Source organism: Trachemys scripta, chromosome 2, assembly GCF_013100865.1.
Source record: "Trachemys scripta elegans isolate TJP31775 chromosome 2, CAS_Tse_1.0, whole genome shotgun sequence".
In the NCBI taxonomy this organism is placed as follows: Eukaryota; Metazoa; Chordata; order Testudines; family Emydidae; genus Trachemys; species Trachemys scripta.
Genome location: NC_048299.1, coordinates 154,815,789 through 154,835,440, shown reverse-complemented (window position 1 = coordinate 154,835,440; position 19,652 = coordinate 154,815,789). Strand labels below are relative to the sequence as shown.

Below are 19,652 nucleotides of genomic sequence, written 5' to 3'. Positions count from 1 at the left end.
TCTTTTCTTTTCCAGACCAACAGACGTCACTGAAACTGTGCAGATAATTGGAACGAGAAGCTACAAAGGTAACAATCACTTCAGCAAAAACAATTAGTCACTTTTATGAGCACTAGTAAAGACATGGTTCCCATCAGCATGGCTGGCGCTGCACCCAGCAGTCTGATATTTGTAGGCACGATGGACAGCCTATAGCCCTCTACCTACCACTGACCCATTAATTATTACCCATGCTGGCCTTTCCATTGCATGCATTTCAGCCACTCATAGAACAGGTGCTGTCAGATATCAGGAAAGCCCTGGCAGTAAATAAATAGCTGGATTCGCCCATTCTCCCTCAACAAACTACCAGCTCCTATAAGAAAGTTTGTTCCCTTCTCTTGTCCCCCCAAAAAATTAAAACCATAGGCTGTGGGTGCTTTAGGGAAAGAGATAAAGCAAGCAGGAGGAGCAGACTCAGCAGGTGTAGCTCACAAAAGAAGCCAAGAGTTTTGCTCTTAGAAAATAAAAACAAAACAAAAAAACAAGGAAAAGCAAATAAAAGCTATGAAGGCTCCACTTCCTACCTTCCTCCACACTCAGCACTGCCTTCCCAGGTTCCCTCCCCTAGTCCCTCACCAGCAGAACCTACCCAGAAGAGAGCTGCTGGCAGAAAGCAGGCCTTATATCTACCACCGGGATCCCACCAGGCTTTGCTTCTTTAAAGCTACAGCCTTGCATTCTCACTGGGAATCCCTGGCTCTTGAAGGAGCAGGCGTGAAATCTCTGTAGTGAGTGATTCATAGCTGATAAGGCCAACAGGGACCATCTAGCCTGACCCCTGCAGGCAGCATGTGCAGCGGGTGAGTTGCTGGCCTAGGAACCAGGACACCTCGCTTCCATTCCCGACTCTCCTGCTGCCCTGCTCTGTGTCCTCGACTCTCCTGCTGCCCTGCTCTGTGTCCTCGGGAAAGTCCCTTCCCCTCTTCAGGCCCATTTACCCTCCCTGCCATTGTTCATCACCTCCAATGAGACACCAGGCTCCTTGCAGCAGGGGCTTACTCACTCTGGCCTGACCTCCTGTGGCTCCAGTCTCTGTTGGGGCCGAGGGGCGCTGCGGTAAGATAAATAATAATGATTAGGCGGTGTGTGCTTTGTAGCTTGTCAGCCAGGCTCTTTGTGCCCAGCAGGGGCTCCTGGCATCTCTCCATCCCCCAGGCTGCCTGTGCACCACCTGTCCTGCTACCCCACCAGGAGCTCCCTGTGCCCACACGTGAACTTCATTCCCCAAGCAGGGGCTCTGTGTGCCCCCTCCCATTTCCATCTATGCCACATGGCAGGGACTCTGCAACCCCCATCCGCTCCTCCACCATATGCCAGGGGCTCTGTGTGTCCCCCATATCCCCTTTCCCTCCATACCAGGGTCCCCCATTCTCCCTACCCCCACCAAGGGGTCTGTGTGCCCCCATTTTCCCCTTCTCCTTTTCTGGGGTTCCTCATTCTCCTCCCCCACTTCCATTATTGTTTCTTTTCTTTCTTTCTGGGAGATAAGTCATTCAGGGTGTCAGCATGTTAAACTGTATTGGGAGAATGGGCATTACTGAGATGGGGCTGTTGTTTACTCTTTAGGTGTTAATGGCACCAGCAGCCGGGCCTTTGACCTATACGCAATTATAGACCTGTTTGAAGCTGCTGACTGCTAACCAGATGCCAAGGGCTCTGTGTGTCTTCCATTTCCTCCTTCCAGTTCTCCGATTTTCACCAAAATCAAAACCACTGATGCCTCGAACATTCTCTGAAATTTTGGATTCGATTGGGTGCGGCATTCAAACGTTATTGCATTACATCCCAATATCCAAACAGAGACATGCCATCAAATTGAGTGTAGGACCTTGCTTTGCTTGGCTGATAATGCTCTGTCTGGCTGTCAGCGGGTGCAACGTCAGTAGAGTTCTGTCTTGGGCCCCACCACCAGGGCCTCTAACAGCCTGTGACACAATGGTGTCTTTGAGGTTAGTGCATCTTTGCAGAGGCCAGATCTGCCAGATTTATGTAGCCTGCAAGCCCTGGTTTAGCTTCTGCGATCCCATGCTCTAAGGTGGTATGAAGTCATGGCGAAGCTTCTCTGGGTAGTTTTCATAATTGCCATGTTAGAAAATATTATGGTCTGTGGAAATCTGTTTGTTATTGTGAATCAAGCTAAAGAACTATACAGTACTTTGTAAACCAAGCTGTCAGCTGAATGTCTCCCCCAGAGATCTCCAGTGAGTATTTAGCTGAGACATTTGTATATATGGAATTACATCTCTTCAGTTATTTGTCATGATAGTAAACAGAGGGAAAACTATTAACCATGCATCACAATAATGAACAGTATCACTTACAAACGTTGCCGTGTAAAGCTGAATGAAAGCTAACAGGGCCACATTCTGCAGAGAAACAGGGCAGGTAATGCTATCTCCATGGCCTCTTAGCTTAACCCCGGGGTTCTCAAACTGGGGGGTCGTGACCCCTCAAGGGGTCGCAAGGTTATTACTTGGGGGGTTGTGAGCTGTCAGCCTCCACCCCAAACCCTGCTTCACCGCCAGCATTTATAATAGCGTTAAATATAAAAAAGTTTTTTTAATTTACATGGGGGGGGTCTCATTCAGAGGCTTGCTGTGTGAAAGGGGTCACCACTACAAAAGTTTGAGAACCACTGGCTAACACAATGGCATTTTCCAGACTGTCACCAGCTGAATGACTGCATCAAAGGACAGATATCTGTTGTAGGGACTGCCATACCAGGTCAGACCAGTGGCCTGTCTAGTGCAGTCTCCTATCTCCAGGAGGGGACAGTCCCTGATGTTTCAAAGGAAGGTGCAAGTAACCGCAGAGAGGACAATTATGGATTAACCTGCGGGCTGTTTCTCAGTAACCCTGAGATTGATTTATATCCTAACAAAAGCATGTTTATAACAATGCTGTTTTTTCCACATGTAATGTGACTGTGTCTGCAACCTCTAAAGGAACAATGGGCCAGACTCCCCATTGGTGTAAATCAGGATCGCTCTACTGAAGTCAGTGGGCTAGATTCCTAGTTGGTGTAAATCTACAAGGCAGTGTGGCCTAGTGGTACAGCGCCGGACAGGGTTATGTTCTCCTCTCTGCTACTGGCCTGATCGGTGACACTGGCCAAATCACTTCATGGCCTCAGTTTCCCTTTCTGTGCACTGTGGATAATGATGCTGACTTCCTTTGTAAAGCACTGTGAGATCACCTGATGCTAAGTGCTATTATTATCATTATCAAGTCAATGGGCCTAATCCCCAGCTGGTGTCAATTGGTGCAATTCGATTGACTTCAGTGCAGCTATGCTGATTTACACATGCTAAGAATCTGTCGAATAAATCTATTTTAATCAAGGAAATGACAGTAGCCATTCCCCAGTAAGCCTTGGTGAAATCTTTCTTACACGCTCCGTGTTTTCCTCGTCTTCATGGCTCCTTCACTGCCGCCTTCTGGACGCTGTCCCTTCTGGTTTTTTTGTTGCTCTTCCCTGGCTTACTCTTTGCAGTTCCTTCTCCATCCACATGCCGGGTCTGCAGCTGGAATGGGCTGCGCCCAAACCCTTGGGCATTGAATAATTCACTGACTGCTTTCCAGTTCTCCTCTGTGCCCGCACTTAGCACATGCAGCTTCACTCAGCCCCAGCCCTGCCTACAGTCTCCCCATGTTTGCTCTGCACGGATCCAGGCCTGCAGGGGTTTGTGCATATTTGAACCCTATTTTACTCCAAATTACAGACTCAAGTAGGACACAGGCATGTGTCCCACCCCACCCCCAGACCTTTGAACCCCTAAACACCTAGGAACATAGCAAATCCTTTACCAGACCAGATGAATGATCCATTTAGTCCAGAATCCTGTCTCTGACAGTGGTTGGTGCTTTGGTTGACGATGAGCCCAGCTAGCCATATCAGCAATGCTGTGGGCTCGGGTGAGGATTTCCTCTAGTCTCCTGTAGCCCTGAAGCATGAGATGCAATTGCCTTGATCTTAGCACATGTATTATTGGCCACAGAATTATCTAACCTTTTATAACATCCACTGTGGGTATGGCACTGTCAGGAATACGCTCCCAGCTTAGTCCCCTCTCCCCATGGCACGCACAGCTCCCATTAAGGGTAATGAGGGGTACACACCCCCTTGATGGAGGAACGGAATTCTCTGTCCTTTAAGCAAGTCCCAATTTACATGGTGGCAGTTACAACCCCCTCTCCCTATTTGTCTGTTGCAGCCAGGGCTCCCTTGAGTGTTGCCACTTTACCCGCTTTGCTCCCTGTAACCAGGGGTCCTGGGAGCCCAACTCCTTCTGGTACCTCCCTGCTTTTCATGAACTGCTCCAGTGCAGCTCGGCAAAGGACACAGGCTCACTACAGCAGCTATGCCATGCTGACCTTCCGGGTACTTGCACAGAACACTGCCACTTTGCACCACTGCAGACAAGAGGTCTTATTTCCCTCTTGGGCCACCTACAGGACATCCCTCCTGTCTGTGTTATCTCCAGGGTGCTTCGTTTTGTTACATGTGGAGCTTCTTCGCATCAGCTCCAGGCCACCAGGTTGAATATGGGCCTGTGAGTCTAGCAGCCAAAAAGTCAGCACAATGGGCAGATGTTTGCTGGCCTATAAAGACACCATGATGCCTAGCATTAGTGTCCTCTCTGCTGGCAGCATCAGTAGAGGGCTGAATGGGCCCTGGAGACTGATCTCCTTCTGCTCCCTAGAAATAGCCCTTCTAGGTCAGCACTGGGGGTACCCTGGCATGGGGCTGGCATTGTCCACTCTGTCCCACTTCTGGGGATAAATGCAGGACTTTTAGTCTCCAGGGCTGCTGCTTCCATCAGGACTAATGTGTGTGTGGGGGGGGGGGGGGGGGGGGGGGAGAAAAGCTTCTTTCTGTGGCTAAGAGAACTCCTAGTCTTCCCCTGTTCGCCTCTGCCCAGCATGCTCGTGTGACCTTTGCTTGGCATGTGTGTGTCGGACGCTCTTGAGGAGCACATAACTTTGTGCCCCACTCTGTCCTTTGAAATGCTGTGTGTGTTTGTGGGCAGACATCGCTGCCTCACCTGAAAAACACCAGGAATCCATGTGCAGAAGGGAGAAAAAAAAATACGCCTTCCGCTTTCATTCACATATTTATTAGGTGGGCAGATCATTCTGCAGTCAGCTTGACTTCAGCCTTTACCAATGGGGATATTTATAAGGAGCCCAGCATGCAGGAACTGCTCTGCATGTGCATCCAAGTCACTCCTTTTCCAGCACAAGGTATAATGTTGCCTTTGTTCGCTTCGGGTCGGAGGCAGAGTCAAAGTAAAAGCGCACCATGCCTTTCATTTGATCCTCCTCCCCCCACCCCGGCAACAAAATCTTGCATGTTTTCTGTTTAAATAGCACACAGTTGTGAAGTGTCCTGGCTCTTTCCACACACACACTGTGGCCTCAGCAACTGCTGCAATAAATCAATAGGAAAATAGAGGCTGCCAGTTAGACTAAACAAGTGCATTTGCAAGGATTGCTAACCCTCATTAATCACTCTGACAGTCCTAAAAACACATTTCCCCTTTAATGACTGTATTTGGATAATCAGTGCTTTTTCCTCCTCAGTCAGAGTTTGAGTAACGGACAGCTGGTGTTATTATAGCCATTCATGGGAGAGAGCTGGGAGCAGGGTCAACTGAGAGTCAACCACTGGAGGTCTCCTGCAATTCAGGGCGAGCTGGAAAATTTGTTGTTATGCAATAATGAGGCGAGCTGCTTGCTGCCAATACAGATCCAAACATGCATTTACCAATGTCCTAACACCCACCTGTGTTATCTGAGCAACATTCTCCCCCCTTTCCCCTCCAACAAAACCCACTGCCATCTGGGGTTGAAAGGCTCATTTTTGGTTCACTGTGTTGCCTTTAGGTGGTTTTTGCTTTCAGAATAAGTTTGAAACCAGGCACATTTTTCTGTGTAAATGATGTCACACATTAATGCACACACATTATGAAAATGGTAATTCAAACCCATGCAACTCTAAATTAAGCCATACGTTATCCGATGCACTCAGCCATATATTTTGCAGAAAGACAGGATGAAATCAAATCAAACTGAAACTGTGGAGTGCAGATTGTTAGAATAATTAATAAAGTGCATCCCAGAGCTCTTATTAGAAGATGAATTCTGCAGTAACCAGGGCGTACATTAGATGGGGAGTTGGCAACACAATCGTTTCCTAGCAGAGAAAGTCACAGCGTGTTGACTGGCATCAGAGGAGACTTTGCAGTGTTTACACAGTCTGGGCCAGTACTGCAGTCTTTAGGAAACAACTGCCATAGGGAATTTTCCTGCATGAAGACCAAGGAATTTAGCAAGTTGCAACCCTGGTGTATGGACGTTTTGGAACTGTGCCCCAGTGGTTGAATTGCATGGGGAGTCCAAACTCGGGAAGGATCTCTTCAAGTCAGCTACATTTTCAAGTGGGGGCTTAATGTCCCCCAAAGGGCAGATCTCCAAGGGAACCAGGAAAAATGGCAACTTCATTGTAGAGGGCTAATACATCTCGCCCCACTCTCTCCGTCCCATTAACCTGGGAAATGATTCCTAAAGGAATGGACTGCTCTGGCAGGGAGCTAAAGTAGCTCTGCTTGTTCTTTCTACAGGACGGATCTTTCAAACCTCCCAGCCGCCAGCCCTGATGCACCCCCATTGATCTCAGTAAGACAACTCACCTGTTTAGAGTTAGTTAGGTGCTGGCTTGCATCCCTTTCTGAATCGGGGCCCCGTTCAGTTCAGCCTTTCCCTTGTCCTGCTGTGAACTCTCCTGCTAGTTGTGCTAGTCATGGAGATCATTTGGGCTTTGCTCCTTCTAGGTCCTCTCATTGCCCCACTCCCTCCTGCCATGATGAGATGCTGCTACAAATGGGATGGTGCCTTCACTTGCAGCCTCTGGCGATAATTAAAGCACCTTATTACTGTGGGGAGAGTCAATTGAATAAAACGCCTGTGGTAACAGCTTGTGATGGCTCCAGCCCTGGATTCTGAAGCCCCTTTGTGCAAGCCCCCATCCGTGGGGTACCCCAGCGGCTCGACACAGAAAGGGTGTAGCAAGATCATGGGATCTTCAACTTTTGCTGGCTCCTGGCAGAGGAGAATCTGGGGCAGGAGGGAGAGGCACATGGTCAGACACCACTACCGTGTGCCATGCCCGAGATGATGGTGCAAATGCTCAGACAAAGCACTTTGTTCCTCCTTCGCGCCCTTTCCCGCTCAGCCCCCGCTCCTCCCACATCTCGCAGATATTCACAGCTTCCTTAGTATTTAACCATATATCACATGCCATTGCTGGGGCATCAGGGCATGATGATTAGACGGCATTGACAAATCATTAGCAACATGGCTCACCCTGCACAGCCCCAGAAGCTCCTCCCACTGGATCCAGGGAAAACCGCCATAGTCGGACCAAGCTCAGGCGACCGCTCTGCTGAAAAGATGAGCCCTGCATCATGGTCAGCAAACAGAGGCCTTGATCCTGCAAATGCCTTACCCCCAAAGGAGCAGCTCTGGTGTGTAAAGGTCAGCATATGCAGGATCGGGGCTGTAGGCTCTTACACCCACCCACACACACAGCTGCACAGATGGGGACGTGCTGCTGCACTACTCTCAAGAAGGCAACTTTGTTTGTCCAGCTGCAGGCCATGCCTAGCACAAAGCACTGGTCTCCTTCCAGCCATCAGCGTAGTCTCTCTCCAGTGCCTTACAGGCACACCATGGAATTTACTAATCTGAAATCAAAACTCGGATAAACCATTCACCCTTCCCCGTAGTTCCCATCCGCTTCCCCGACTGCAGCAAGAGATGACAAAAAACAATCAGGAAAAGTGGCCACGCTGTAAATCTCAGCACCTGGGCCACATCACTGAAAACTGACCCAGGCTGGAATGCCACCCACCCTCATGACGCACCTTCTCTCTGCCCAGCCATCTGGGCAATGACAGTCTCCTCTTTAAGGGTCCCCTTTATTTCCAGTGACTTGTGACCTCCTCTGTGCCATCAGCTGGGGAAGGCAAGGAAGCAGAACCAGCAGGCAGTTTATTCACCTGTAGTCAGGGCTCAAGTTGAGGGAAGGCGGGTGTAAGTGAAAAAGTGAGCAGAAGAAAAGGGAAGAGAAGCCACCCTCCCGTTAAAACTGTTACCATCCTGGCCCTGTGCAAAGCAGCTGCAGCGGGAAATCCTTTGGGGAAAGGACTGTGGTGAATGGGGCAGGCTGGAAAGACCCACTCTGTCCTGCAGCCTGGGTGCATACACCTAATCCCCATTGATGGTAACAGCATACACATTGCACAGGACTGCAGAACCAAGTGCCGACTTGGGGTCATTGTTCCCTGATCAATTCTACCTGCAGCACTGGTGGTTGGCAAGTTACAGCTTCCTCTCACCTGGGCAGTTCCCCAGCTCCTTAGGCAAAGCCTTAGCAAGACAATGTAGCTCAAAAGATGTGAGGGAACTGGGCCAGTTTTACAGATGGGGAGCCCCTGAGATTGTAGTTACTCAGCTATCTCCTACCCCTGAATTCTCGTAAGCACATTTAAAACTTCCTGCAGTAAGGAAGGGATCTTCTAAGCCCCAAAGGTACCATGATGTCCCTGAACAGCCTTGGGGTGGTGGTGTTCCCCAGAGTGAGGCCATGGGAAACTGCCCGGAGTCTCTTATGGCCAGGGATCTTATGGCCAGGGATCGGGGAGCAGGGGGAACGAAAGCTTGGCCACACCCCAGCGTATCTCAAGTACTTCTGTGTGCTCTCTCACTCACCTGCTGCCTGCCCACAGCACAATTTGGATGAATAGTGGAATTCAAAAAAAAAAAAAGATTGTGTTTGGCGAGCAGCCCGTTTAAGCATGTTCTCTTCAGCTGGAGGAACACCCAGAAATTTAAATACCGGGCACAAGACACATATTACAGAGAGTAATTAACTAAAATTAATTCCATGATTCACCCCTATGCAACAGGATTAAAGCTCTCAGCGGGAGTGCATTGCAGGTGAGAGACACACATTAGGTGCAGCAAGATAGATATTTCTATGGAGATCCCACTACTGCTAAAACCTGAAGAGATCAGCTAAGAAACAGGCCTCTCTCCCTGGAAGGGCAGAACATCCCCCCACCACAGGAAGAGGGGGCAGCGGTAGGTACTGCCTTCCCATCCCAGCCGACTAGCCAGGGCAAGGTGGTTCACCTTGTCCCTTTCCTTCCCAAACAACCCAGGTTTCCATTTCGCAAACTGCTCCGACTTGGCGGCGGCAAGCTCAGTGCACTGTGGAGACAGACGCTGTTGGGTGGCTTGTAATCTTTTCTGCCAAGCGGGATGGGAATGGGAAGGATACGGATTTCAGACTCATTTATCAAACCTATTCTCATTCGCTCTGCCTGCACAGTGAAAAATCGCTCTCTGCAGCACCCACATTTACGTTAGGGGAGACACTGAGCTAGGTATAGGAACAGATATGGGAACCCGTTTAAGTTGCTTTTCCATCCAGATATAAATTCCTTCTCATCCGTCCAGAGATGATCTGGAATTGAATAGCTAGAGAAACTCTGAAGGGCTTTGGATCTTTGTACAGCTGCTCCTGGTTCTTAAAAGCATTCCCACCCCTTCTTTCTATAACCATGCCTGGTATGACATGAGCAAAACCTCCACACAAGCATATATATTAATAATAATGAACCAAGGTACCAGCCATCCCTTTCTGCACGGTTAGCTCCATACTGTCCAGTGGTGACTGTTATAATTGGGCCAGGAATGGTGACAATGGGATCCTTAACACCCTAATGCTCTAGGAATTGTTCTGGAAAAGTTCAATGGCCTGTGTTGGATCACAATGATCCCTTCTGGCCTGGGACTCCATGACTCGATAATTCGATTCAGTTATCTAGTCCCTACCCAATTTAGGACTAAGCACTCTCACCCCTGACCTCCCCCAGCCCAACATCTGCAAAGTGGGGATAATTTTCTAACTCGGAGTGCTGCTGAGATGATCAAAAAAATTTGTAAAATGCTGTATAGGGCCATAGAACTTGTACTCAGGAGCTGCTAGGTACCGATATAATACCCAGTGCCTGGCGTTACTCAGATGAGCAAACAGGCAGTGCCAGCAGGATTCATCTGCTGCACTTGCTCTTTTCCAGGTGCATCATTGCGGTGCAGGTAGAATAGGTGTAAGTAGGGCAAGGGGTAGAGAAATAAAATTCGCTACTGGGCTTCTCTCTGCCACTAGGTGGTGCTGTAACCCTTCAAGCCTTCACCAACTCTTTCCCCCCCCCCCCCGCCCCATCCTCAAAAAACCTTTCACCAGCTGCTTCTGCAGCTCTTATTCCTCTTCAGTTACAATCTCTTGCCCTTCATTTTTCGTATTGCCTGTATAAAAACTGCACCCAACACCATTTCATTTGTTACAGGGAACAAAAGCTGCAGCACTCAGGAGTGACATTCACAATAACATTATGGGCTTTCCCCTTCTTCCCCCAAATCATTTGTGGCCACAGTTAGTGGCTCACTTTTCATGGAAAACCTTCCGGCTGCTGCAAAGGAAGTGCCTGGCTAATGGAGGCGATTTGTATAAAGACAAGAGGGTGGGGGAAATGGGCGAGAAAATGCAAGAGAGAACACACCACAGGGTGAATATAACCAAGTATTCATTTATTAACAAAATAAGACTTACCAAGATGGAGCTCTATTCACCCAAAATGATCCGCAGCCTTCCCTGCTGCGTTAGATTGGGGATGGGAGGGGGGCAGGCTCTGCACCCCATTCATGGTTCATTCCTGTAGGTCAAGAAAAGCTGGGGTTTGGGGATGGGGGTTTTTGGTATGTAGACTGGGCCTGTAGAAATCAGATCAAGATGGATTTGGCCCTGGGCGCTGGATTAAATGACCCAGTTTGTACCAGGCTGGGCGGCTCTCTCCTAGCTATTTCTGCGGCTGTGAAGGGTCTCTTCTCCCCTGCCCCCATCAGCGAGTCACGGACACCAAATTCATAATCCACATCTTTTAATTTTGATCAGGTGCCCTGTGATGGATCAGCGAGCGAAAGCAAGTCATCTGCAGTGGCACAGCCATTACACCTATCCCAGGACATCAGTGGACTCCTTCAGTATTATCAGGGGAGTCCAGAGACCAGGCTGACTGGTAGACTAGTTCTAGGTCTGTACAGGAGCCCACTGGTGCTGGAAGGCAAGGCAGATTTTCCAACCACGGGAGAGCAGGAGACAGGATACCAGACTAGATGGAGGACCACTGGTCTGAATCAGTATGGCACTTCCTATGTCCTTTTCCAAACTATAGAAAGAAGCAGGGAGCGTCCACCCACTGTCCCGATCAGTAGGTCTCCGTGGCTTTTGCAGACAGTGCCACATTTTGGGATGAAGAGAGCTCTGGGGTAGCACTGCCATAGACGTTCTCCCAGCTGCCCTTCCTCCCTCCCCACCGCCGTTGCCCCTTCCCCAAAATACATTACAAAAAAAAAATTACATCTCTGTTAACTGTACAAACAAAGAGAAACGGAATTTCAAAATGATAAAACGAGGGAGGGGAAATGTATTTGTTAAAAGAGGCCATGCAAGGACTTCCTGGGGAGGGGACACAATAAAATAGAATTTCAAAAGAAGAAAGAAAAGGGAAAATAAAGGAAAAAGAAAAGCCCCACACCTGCAAAGGAAAGGATTTTTTTTTTTTTTTTAGACACAGACTTTTTGCCTACCATTGATTCATTGGTATATTAATGCACTTAATATTCCCAGCTTTAAGCTAACATACAGTAAATAAATACACAGTCCAAGGAAGGGAAGGAGAGCGGGGGAGGGCAAGGAGACGGGGTGCTTTAGTTACTGATATCCAAGCGCAGAAGCTGAAGTTAGTCTTTGGCCATACAGCGCATATGGAGAGTAGTAGGGTCCAGCTGCTGGCAAGGAGGGCACTGGCAGAGCACCAGCTGTGGGCAAGTGGCTCTTGCCATAAGGGTGGTACCTGTTTAGTCCCAAAGTGTGTGGGCTCCTCAAAGACAGGGATCCCGGTAAAGTGTTGGGGCTCCCTGGGGCGGTGGGTGGGAGGTGGAGGTGGCAGGATGCCGCAGAGCCAAGACCAGAGGTAGGGTAGCCAGCCAAGAGTTTCTCCGCCCCGGGCAGAGCCGTGTGGGTCCTTAGGTGGGTGAGCAATTCCTCCGAGGTGGCAAACCTCTTGTCGCAGGGTCCACTGGCAGACACCCAGTTGCATATGTGGGGCAAGGGGTCGTTCTGGAGCATGAAGCCGTAGGTGTAGAGGGGGTGGCTGGGCAGGCTCGGGGTGGCGCTGGAGGATAGGGTGGTGTGGACGGAGTGCAGGGGGTGCGTGGGATACACCAGGGGGTATCCGCTTTTCAGGCTGCCGGGGTCGTGCACGCAGCTGGAGCAGTTGCTGGTGCCCAGGTGCGAGGCGCTGTGGTAGCTCAAGCAATAGGGGTCTCTGCATAATCCCTGCATGAAGGAGGGCGGGGAGGCCCCGGTCAGTGGGCTAGAGCTGGGCGGCTTGCCGGGCAAGCCCAAGGTCCCCGGCAGCTGGCTGCTCACCAGGCCGGCTTTAGTAGGATCCAGGCCGGGCACGAACTGGGACGGGTAGCCGGCGTAAGCCCCAACGATGGACCCGTGGTAGCCGATGCTGGAAGGGGGCAGGGGGAAGACAGAGTGGCCCGGCTTGTAGGGGGACACCGGGGCCACGTGGCCGGCGGGCGCCAGGGCCGGAGGCTCCGATTTGCGCCCCGAGGCGGCCTCGCCATGCGCCCCGGTGTCTGCGCTCCCTGCGCCCCCGCCGGCCCGGCTCAAGCCGCTGCCCCCGGGCCCCGGCGCCGCTTCGGGGCTGGGCTTGGCCACCGCCTCGGGTTCTTTCTTGTCCTCCTGGCCCTTGCAGTCTCCGTGCTGCGGGGAGCTGCCCCGGGAGCCGCCCGGGGAGGAGGCGGCGGCCGCATGCGGCGGGAAGGGCGGGCAGGTGGCGCTGGGCACCCGGAACCCTGCCTTGTCCGCGCCGGGGCCCGCGCCCGCCGAGCCGCCCTCCTTGCGGGGGTCCCCGCCGCCTTTGGAGTAGGGCTTGAAGCTGGACTTGTCCTCGGCCGGGGAATCGCCGCCGCCGCCGCCGCCCAGCTGCTTGAGGGCGGAGGAGGAGGAGCGGGCACCCGGCTCCTTGTCCGCGCCGGGCAGCCCGTTGGCGGTCACCGCGTTGAGCTTGGAGGAAGGCGGCGGGTCCGGCTTGCCAATCTGGGAGCAGGTCTGTGCCAGGAGCGCCAGCGGGCTCTTCTTAGCGTCCAGCTGCGGGGAGAGAGGTCAGAGCGCGGATGAGCCGGGGTGCAGTGATGCTGCTCCGGTGAGCCGGGGCTCGGACCCTGGGGCTCACTCCGAGCCGCGCACACAGCCCCCCAAAGCCGGGGGAATCTAGGGGCCCCCGCAGCTCCCAAGCGCAAGGCTGGGGACAGAGAAAGGCTCAGCCCCGGGGCGCTCTCAGATCCCCACAGCTCCAGGGAGACACTGGCGGTAACAGCCCCACTGGCACCCTGCAGCTGGGTACAGACTGGGGTGGGAAGCGAAGCCCTTTTCCACCCCCCCTTCGGGTGGTCTCGGGGTTCTCAGCCCCTGCGGGTCCCCAGCAGGAGGAGCCCCAGCCCCGTCTCTCTCCTTTGGACCCTCGCCAAGGGAAGGCTCGCCCTGCTGCTCTACCCCCCGGCAGGGTAAAGAGGGTTTGCTCCTTCCACCCGCCCCGCTCCGGAACTTCGCTTGGAAACCTGGCAGCTAAATCAAAGAGAGGGACCCCGGTGCCGTGTGAGTCGCCCGGACTCCTTAGACTCTCCCAGAGAGGCGCAGGGCGGGGCGACCCACCCCAGCATGCCCCCAGGAGGGCGCAGGAGCCGGGAGCTTCCTAGCGCCGAGAGAGGGAGAGAAAGAAGGGAAGCGAAGGGGCATGGTGCCATCCCCTGCTGCGGGGTGTGCGCGCAAAGGCGCACCGCACTTCGGGGAGGCACTGTGCGCCCTGCCCCAGGGTAGCGCTCCGGGGCACCGGCCAGCTCGCACCGAGGGACCGGGGAAGGGACGAGGAGCGGCTCCGATTAGCAGAGCGGACCGGGGCGATCCTGGGCAAGGTGGATCGGGGACCGGTCCGGGTGCGATCCCTGCCCGGGGCAGGAGGATAAAGGCGCGGCTCCTGGGCAGCGCGCTGCGCCCTCCCGGGTAGGCAGAATGGCTGGGGGCCCCGGCCGGGACTGACCTCGATGGGGCTGACGGGCGTGGAGGAGAGAGGCTGCAGGTATTCCGGGTGCAGGAGGTGGCCGGTGTGGGCGCTGAGCATCTTCAGGACCCTGATGGGGAGCCGGTTCGCCTGGCGCAGGGGGTCCGCTGGGGGCAGGTGAGAGAGCGCCGGACAGGCTGCTGCTGCTGCTGGGGACGGTGCGCTCTCCCCTCCGCTGCTCTGCGATGTCCTTGGGTTAGATCCAGCGGGCGAACCGCTCATTTGGAGAAGGCTGCAGGGGGAGAGAGCCGGGCGGGGTGGGGTAGGGTAAGGGGGGAGGGGAAAGGGAGGGAGGCGAGCTCCGGGGGCTGCGGGGCGAGCTCCGCAGCGCTGCCGAGCTGAGCAGGGCGGTGGCGGCAGTAGCAGCACCGGCCCCGGTAAGACAAAAACCTTCCCCTTCCCCTATCAACACGTCAAATAGCCCAGATCAGCAGCCACACTTCAAAGGGACCAACCCTCCCCACCAATCCGGGACCTGCCAGGGACCCCGGGGCGGGATCAGACGCCGTGGGGGGAGCTTAGCTTGGTAGGAGGGGAGATGCTTAAAGGGCCCTGGGCGGCCCTCCTCTCCCTGGCTCTAACAATGCCAGATCCCAGGCTGAACCAGACCTATTTCCACTCATAGAAGGGACGAGACACGCCCCCCTTTAAAAGCACATCCCATCCCAGCCAAGCAAGATCATGACAGCGCTAAAAGGAAAAGTGGAGGGGGGGCACTGCTTTTTGGCTTAGAGAGGCCCCGGTCCCATGCCTGAGACAGGTGGTGAAATAAAATCCACCGAAAAGGTATAGAGCAGGTGACTGCAACAGGGCATACCCCAGACAATGTCTAGTTTTAAGAGTTTGCGCCCTGAGTTAGTAACCAGAGCAGTGACAGTCACCTCGATGGGCTGCTAGGCTGTTCTCTGGAATGTTGTGAGGTTTCTCACTCCAAGCCAAGCTTTATTTATTTATGTACAGTTTCCAATTTTGTTTGCCAAGTTAACTCCCCAATTGCAAATGGGTGCAGTAATTAGGTTTATTGGATTTAGTGTAGTGTTGTGCAATTTTGTATGGGAGTTTACGTTTTATAATGTGTAAAATAAAGTATGCAATTGCTGCATTTAAAGTATACTTCATAATAATAATACTTGGTGGTTATATAGCATTTTGTTTTCAGAGTGTTGACAAACATTCACTAATTAATTACATTTATGTAATCATTAAATGTGAAATCATCAGGGTGTGTGCTCTGAATGCATAGCCCAGTGAACCAGGGCAAAGTAAGTCTCTCATCCTCCCAACCCTTAAAGTTTTTAGTAAATTTGTATTACTTTGAGTACTCCAGTTGAAATCAAGAGAACTAGTGGGAGCAGTAAAATTAAGCACGTTAGTCTGCAGGACTGGGGCCTTTCTCAATCCTGCAAAGATTTATGCAGGTGCTTACTTTTAAATAGTCCAGACTTCTCACCTACATAAAGTTATGCACATATGTAAGGTTTTTTAGGATTGGCATTTAAGCTACACACCTGTATGAGAGTTTGTAGGATTTGAGTGAGGTCTGTGTTGAGAGGCCTGCCTTGGCCAATAGAACAAAAATGTGATTTCTTTAGAATTAACTGGAAGTCACATTCCAATTATCTATCTAATTATTTTTGGCAGCCATTATTTGTTTAGGCAATGAAACAATCACCAAACCCACTAAAGGCTGTGTGTTCTCTGCACAGACAGGTCATGTGCTGAAAAGCCAAGGAACAACTACTCAGTACAGTGGTTTTCAACCTTTTTCAATATGTGGACTCCTAAAAAATTTCAAATGAAGGTGTGGGCCCCTGTGGAAACCTTAGACAGTCTGCAGCCCCTCAGTGGTCTGTGGACCACAGGTTGAAAACCACTCACTTAGTACATTTTGGGTGATGTCATTGCTGCAGTATTAAAAACAAAGTTTATCTGGAACAAATTACCTATTGAAAAACCAGTAACCCTGCCTCTCTGGTTGGCATAGTATATCACTACCATATTTATAACTCTGAATGTTTGACATTTTCATGTTTTCTTTCATGTACTTCTAGCTGAAGGCATATAATTTGCCAATAGTACATTGCATGGCAATTGTTTGCTGCATAGTTGTGGAGAATGGAAATGAACAACCTTTCAGCAGTGTGTTTCTTAACTGTGTATACACTTTATTGGCCAGGGGAATTCACTGTTGGGAACTAGAGTTCTGCAGTACAGTTACAATTTTACATTTGCAGAGCGTTTTTCGAATTCCAGCTACCTGGAGGGAAAAAAAAAAAGAGAGAGAGAGTGCAAGAGAGAGACGTATAATTAATCATATTAGGTCCTGGCAGATGCTTTATGTTACAACAATGTTGCTATTATTAAGTTCATACGGCCACCCATTATAAAGTCTGTGTGCTCAGTGTTCTGGGAAAAAAAGCTTTGCTGGATTTCCCCCAGTGGAGTGAAGGCATCTCTCTGTTACATGCCTCACTTCAAGGACCACTTTCCCAACCACAATCAATCACTCTGTTTGTCAGACCTGTCAATTCCGCCTCATTGTGAGACTTTTTTTCCGAAGCTGACCGCAAGATTGATTCAATCCGAACAACAAAAAATGCAAAAAGAGAGGTCTGCCTTTCAAAGGAGCCATTCAAGTAAGAAGGAAATAAAAAACCTTTCCGCCAAGTAATTCAAGTTGTATGCCAACAACAACACCACGTTTACACCCACGTCCCACCTTATTTTATTTTAGTTTGTTATGTGGCTGGAATTCAGCAGCCATTACAATGGGCACTTGCAAGAACGTCTCTCCAAACAAACAAACAAATAAAGTTAGGGAGCAGATGGTATCTTGAGGACTGTATATGTTGGAACCCAGAAATATTATAGGGATTAGTTTGCCCCTGTTTCAACTCTGCTTGGATGCTGATGCAGCCTGCTGAAGTCAATGGAGTTATGCCATTGTAAAATTAGAGTAAATGAAGTGGTGAATCAGCCCCACAGAATGAAATACACAAGGTTTTCCCTTATTTTTTTTTTTTAAATCCCAACCAGTCAAGTTAGTAGAGAAAATAAATTCTCCCCTTCCCAAAGTGAGGGTTTATTATATAGATTGCATTTGAGTCTCTAATGGTAATTAAGGTGCGGCATTCTGACGCTTGAATTGTACTGACAGTTTTCAGGCTCAAGCAGGGGCTATTTTTCTTTCTAAATGTTCTAAGCCAGCGAACAAGTGCAGAGCAAGGGGAGCATTAGCAGGAACAGCGTGTGGCAGTTATCAGTACATTGGAAACAAAATTGCCAGATCAAACTTGTATCTGCGGGAATAAAAACGTCATCAAAAGATCATCACAGATAATGATGAGTCCTGTTTAACATTCTAATATTATAGGGACTTATTATCTCTGATTATACTCCTGGTTTTTAAATCTGTCTGGGTGCTATTTTCCCTAAACAGAACATTAACGGGGGGTGGGGGGTGAGATGGGAAATAAGATCTTATTTCATATTCATTTCAGCTCTCTAAAAAGTCACCTTGTGCCACAAAAAAATGCCTTTCAAGAAATATATATTTTATATTTTTAAAGTGGAAACAAGAACACTTGCTAAGAAAAAGGAAAAAAAGAATCACACAGCATTAAATTAAGAGAAAAAATGTTTTGAATAAAGAACAGGAGTACTTGTGGCACCTTAGAGACTAACAAATTTAATAAATTTGTTAGTCTCTAAGGTGCCACAAGTACTCCTGTTCTTTTTGCAGATACAGACTAACACCGCTGCTACTCTGAAACCAATGTTTTGAATAACAGTGAAAAAAACAAACAAACAAAAAAGGCTTTCTTGGGAACTTAGGGCAAGATTTTCAAAAGGGATTTTGATAATGATTTTTGGGTGCCATGATTTTGGTTGCCCAAACTGCCTTTAAAGGGGCCTGCATCTGGCCACCCAAAAATGGAGTCACCTAAAACCTCTAGAAAATGTAGGCCGTAAAGATTTAGGTGTTTGTAATAGTTTAAATAAAGTTTCTCACCCAGGAAATCTGCTCCAACAGATATTGTTCTATGATGAATTGTTTTAGCTCAGGCCTCAGTTCTGAGAACACTTAATCTATAGTGCTTAACTTTATGGACTTGAGTGGTTCCATTTATGTCCTTTAGCGGAACCACTCATGTCCATAAAGTTAAGAATGTGCATAAGTATTTGCAGGACCAGGGCTTTAATGTATATTAGCCAAAGTATTCCCCTCTGTATTGTTTGATCTCTTCTTTGCAAATCCACAACAACACACACATTCTAATAGCAACAACATGTAATAATATCTCCCTGTGTGCAGCTATTTATATATTTACAAACTGCAAAGTATGTATGTCAAACAGGGAATTTTGTTTTCCTCTTGTGTTTAAGATCTTTCAGCAACTTGTAATTACCCTTTGGCAAGGCTTCCTTGTTAAACACATAGATTAGAGCGTCCATCATTCCTTGTACTTGTTTCCGGCCTCGTCCCAGCAGTTTAAGACACTACAAAAAAAAACCACACACACAAAAAACCCCAACATGCTTTCTAAAGGAAAGAAAAACATAATACATCGGGGGGAGGGGAGCAAAAATCAAAAAATGCAGACTGGGAAGTGAGTGATGTACAGAGACTACTGGAAAAACTCCTTGAATACCAGACCTGTCTGCAGAGTTACTAACACAGGAAGCACGTCATTTATGATGGATAGGACAGTAATCCTGACTTCCAGAAATTACTGTTTGAGGTGGTCACTGGCCCCTTCTCTGTAGCAGTAATAAATAACTGAACTGACAGTTTCTTACTGTCTTAACAATATTCACTTACCTACCTGCTTTTGTAGCCAATAAGGTTGCATAGCTTCAGTCAACAGATTGCAGAGTTTTCAAACTGGACGTTTTCGTTCTGTATGTCTGCCCTGTCGTTCAACAAGGAACCCCTGACTTTTACAGCATATTCCTGTGTTGCTGATTTGCAGAATGTTGCCCTGAGCTTCAAGACTTGCATCTACTGCAGTTTGGATTTGTGCTAGCTAATGATGTAAGCATTTTTCTCTGAAACCCATGGGTGGAGTTGTGTAAAGTTAACAAGTTAGCTAAATAACAAATCCCAGATTTGGAACCAGGGAAAGAGGTATTTGAATGTTAGGGCTTGTCCACATAGGAAGTTATAGTGGTATAAAGGGTAGCGTGTATTTAAACATCTATAGTTATACTGGTGTAACTCCCCATGGAGATACTCTTATTCCGGTATGAGTGTTTTTTTCCAATTTAATGTGTCGCTTTGGAAGCTGCTTAAGCTAAACTGGAAAAATCCACTCTCATTGCTGAATAAGAGTCCACAGGGGAGTTATA

The 19,652-nt window shown here is 49.5% G+C and overlaps 1 protein-coding gene and 2 long non-coding RNA genes across 3 annotated transcripts; all 3 read right to left on the bottom strand.

Annotated features, from left to right (window-relative positions):
* Nucleotides 1-5,054: 5,054 nt before the first annotated feature.
* On the bottom strand, nt 5,055-10,292 carry LOC117873003. The gene is made up of 3 exons (XR_004644621.1): nt 7,408-10,292; nt 6,735-7,158; nt 5,055-5,470 (listed from the first exon to the last, which is right to left on the bottom strand). It is a non-coding gene; the product is annotated as an uncharacterized LOC117873003 (long non-coding RNA).
* Nucleotides 10,293-10,677: 385 nt separating this feature from the next.
* On the bottom strand, nt 10,678-14,884 carry ZNF703 (zinc finger protein 703). Its single transcript, XM_034761951.1, has 2 exons — nt 14,283-14,884; nt 10,678-13,333 (listed from the first exon to the last, which is right to left on the bottom strand). The coding sequence occupies exons 1-2, from the start codon at nt 14,523-14,525 to the stop codon at nt 11,882-11,884; spliced, it is 1,695 nt and encodes a 564-aa protein (XP_034617842.1). The 5' UTR covers nt 14,526-14,884; the 3' UTR covers nt 10,678-11,881.
* An 861-nt stretch (nt 14,885-15,745) lies between these two features.
* LOC117871606 lies at nt 15,746-19,285 on the bottom strand. Its single transcript, XR_004644298.1, has 3 exons — nt 19,130-19,285; nt 18,713-18,803; nt 15,746-16,560 (listed from the first exon to the last, which is right to left on the bottom strand). It is a non-coding gene; the product is annotated as an uncharacterized LOC117871606 (long non-coding RNA).
* Nucleotides 19,286-19,652: the final 367 nt, after the last annotated feature.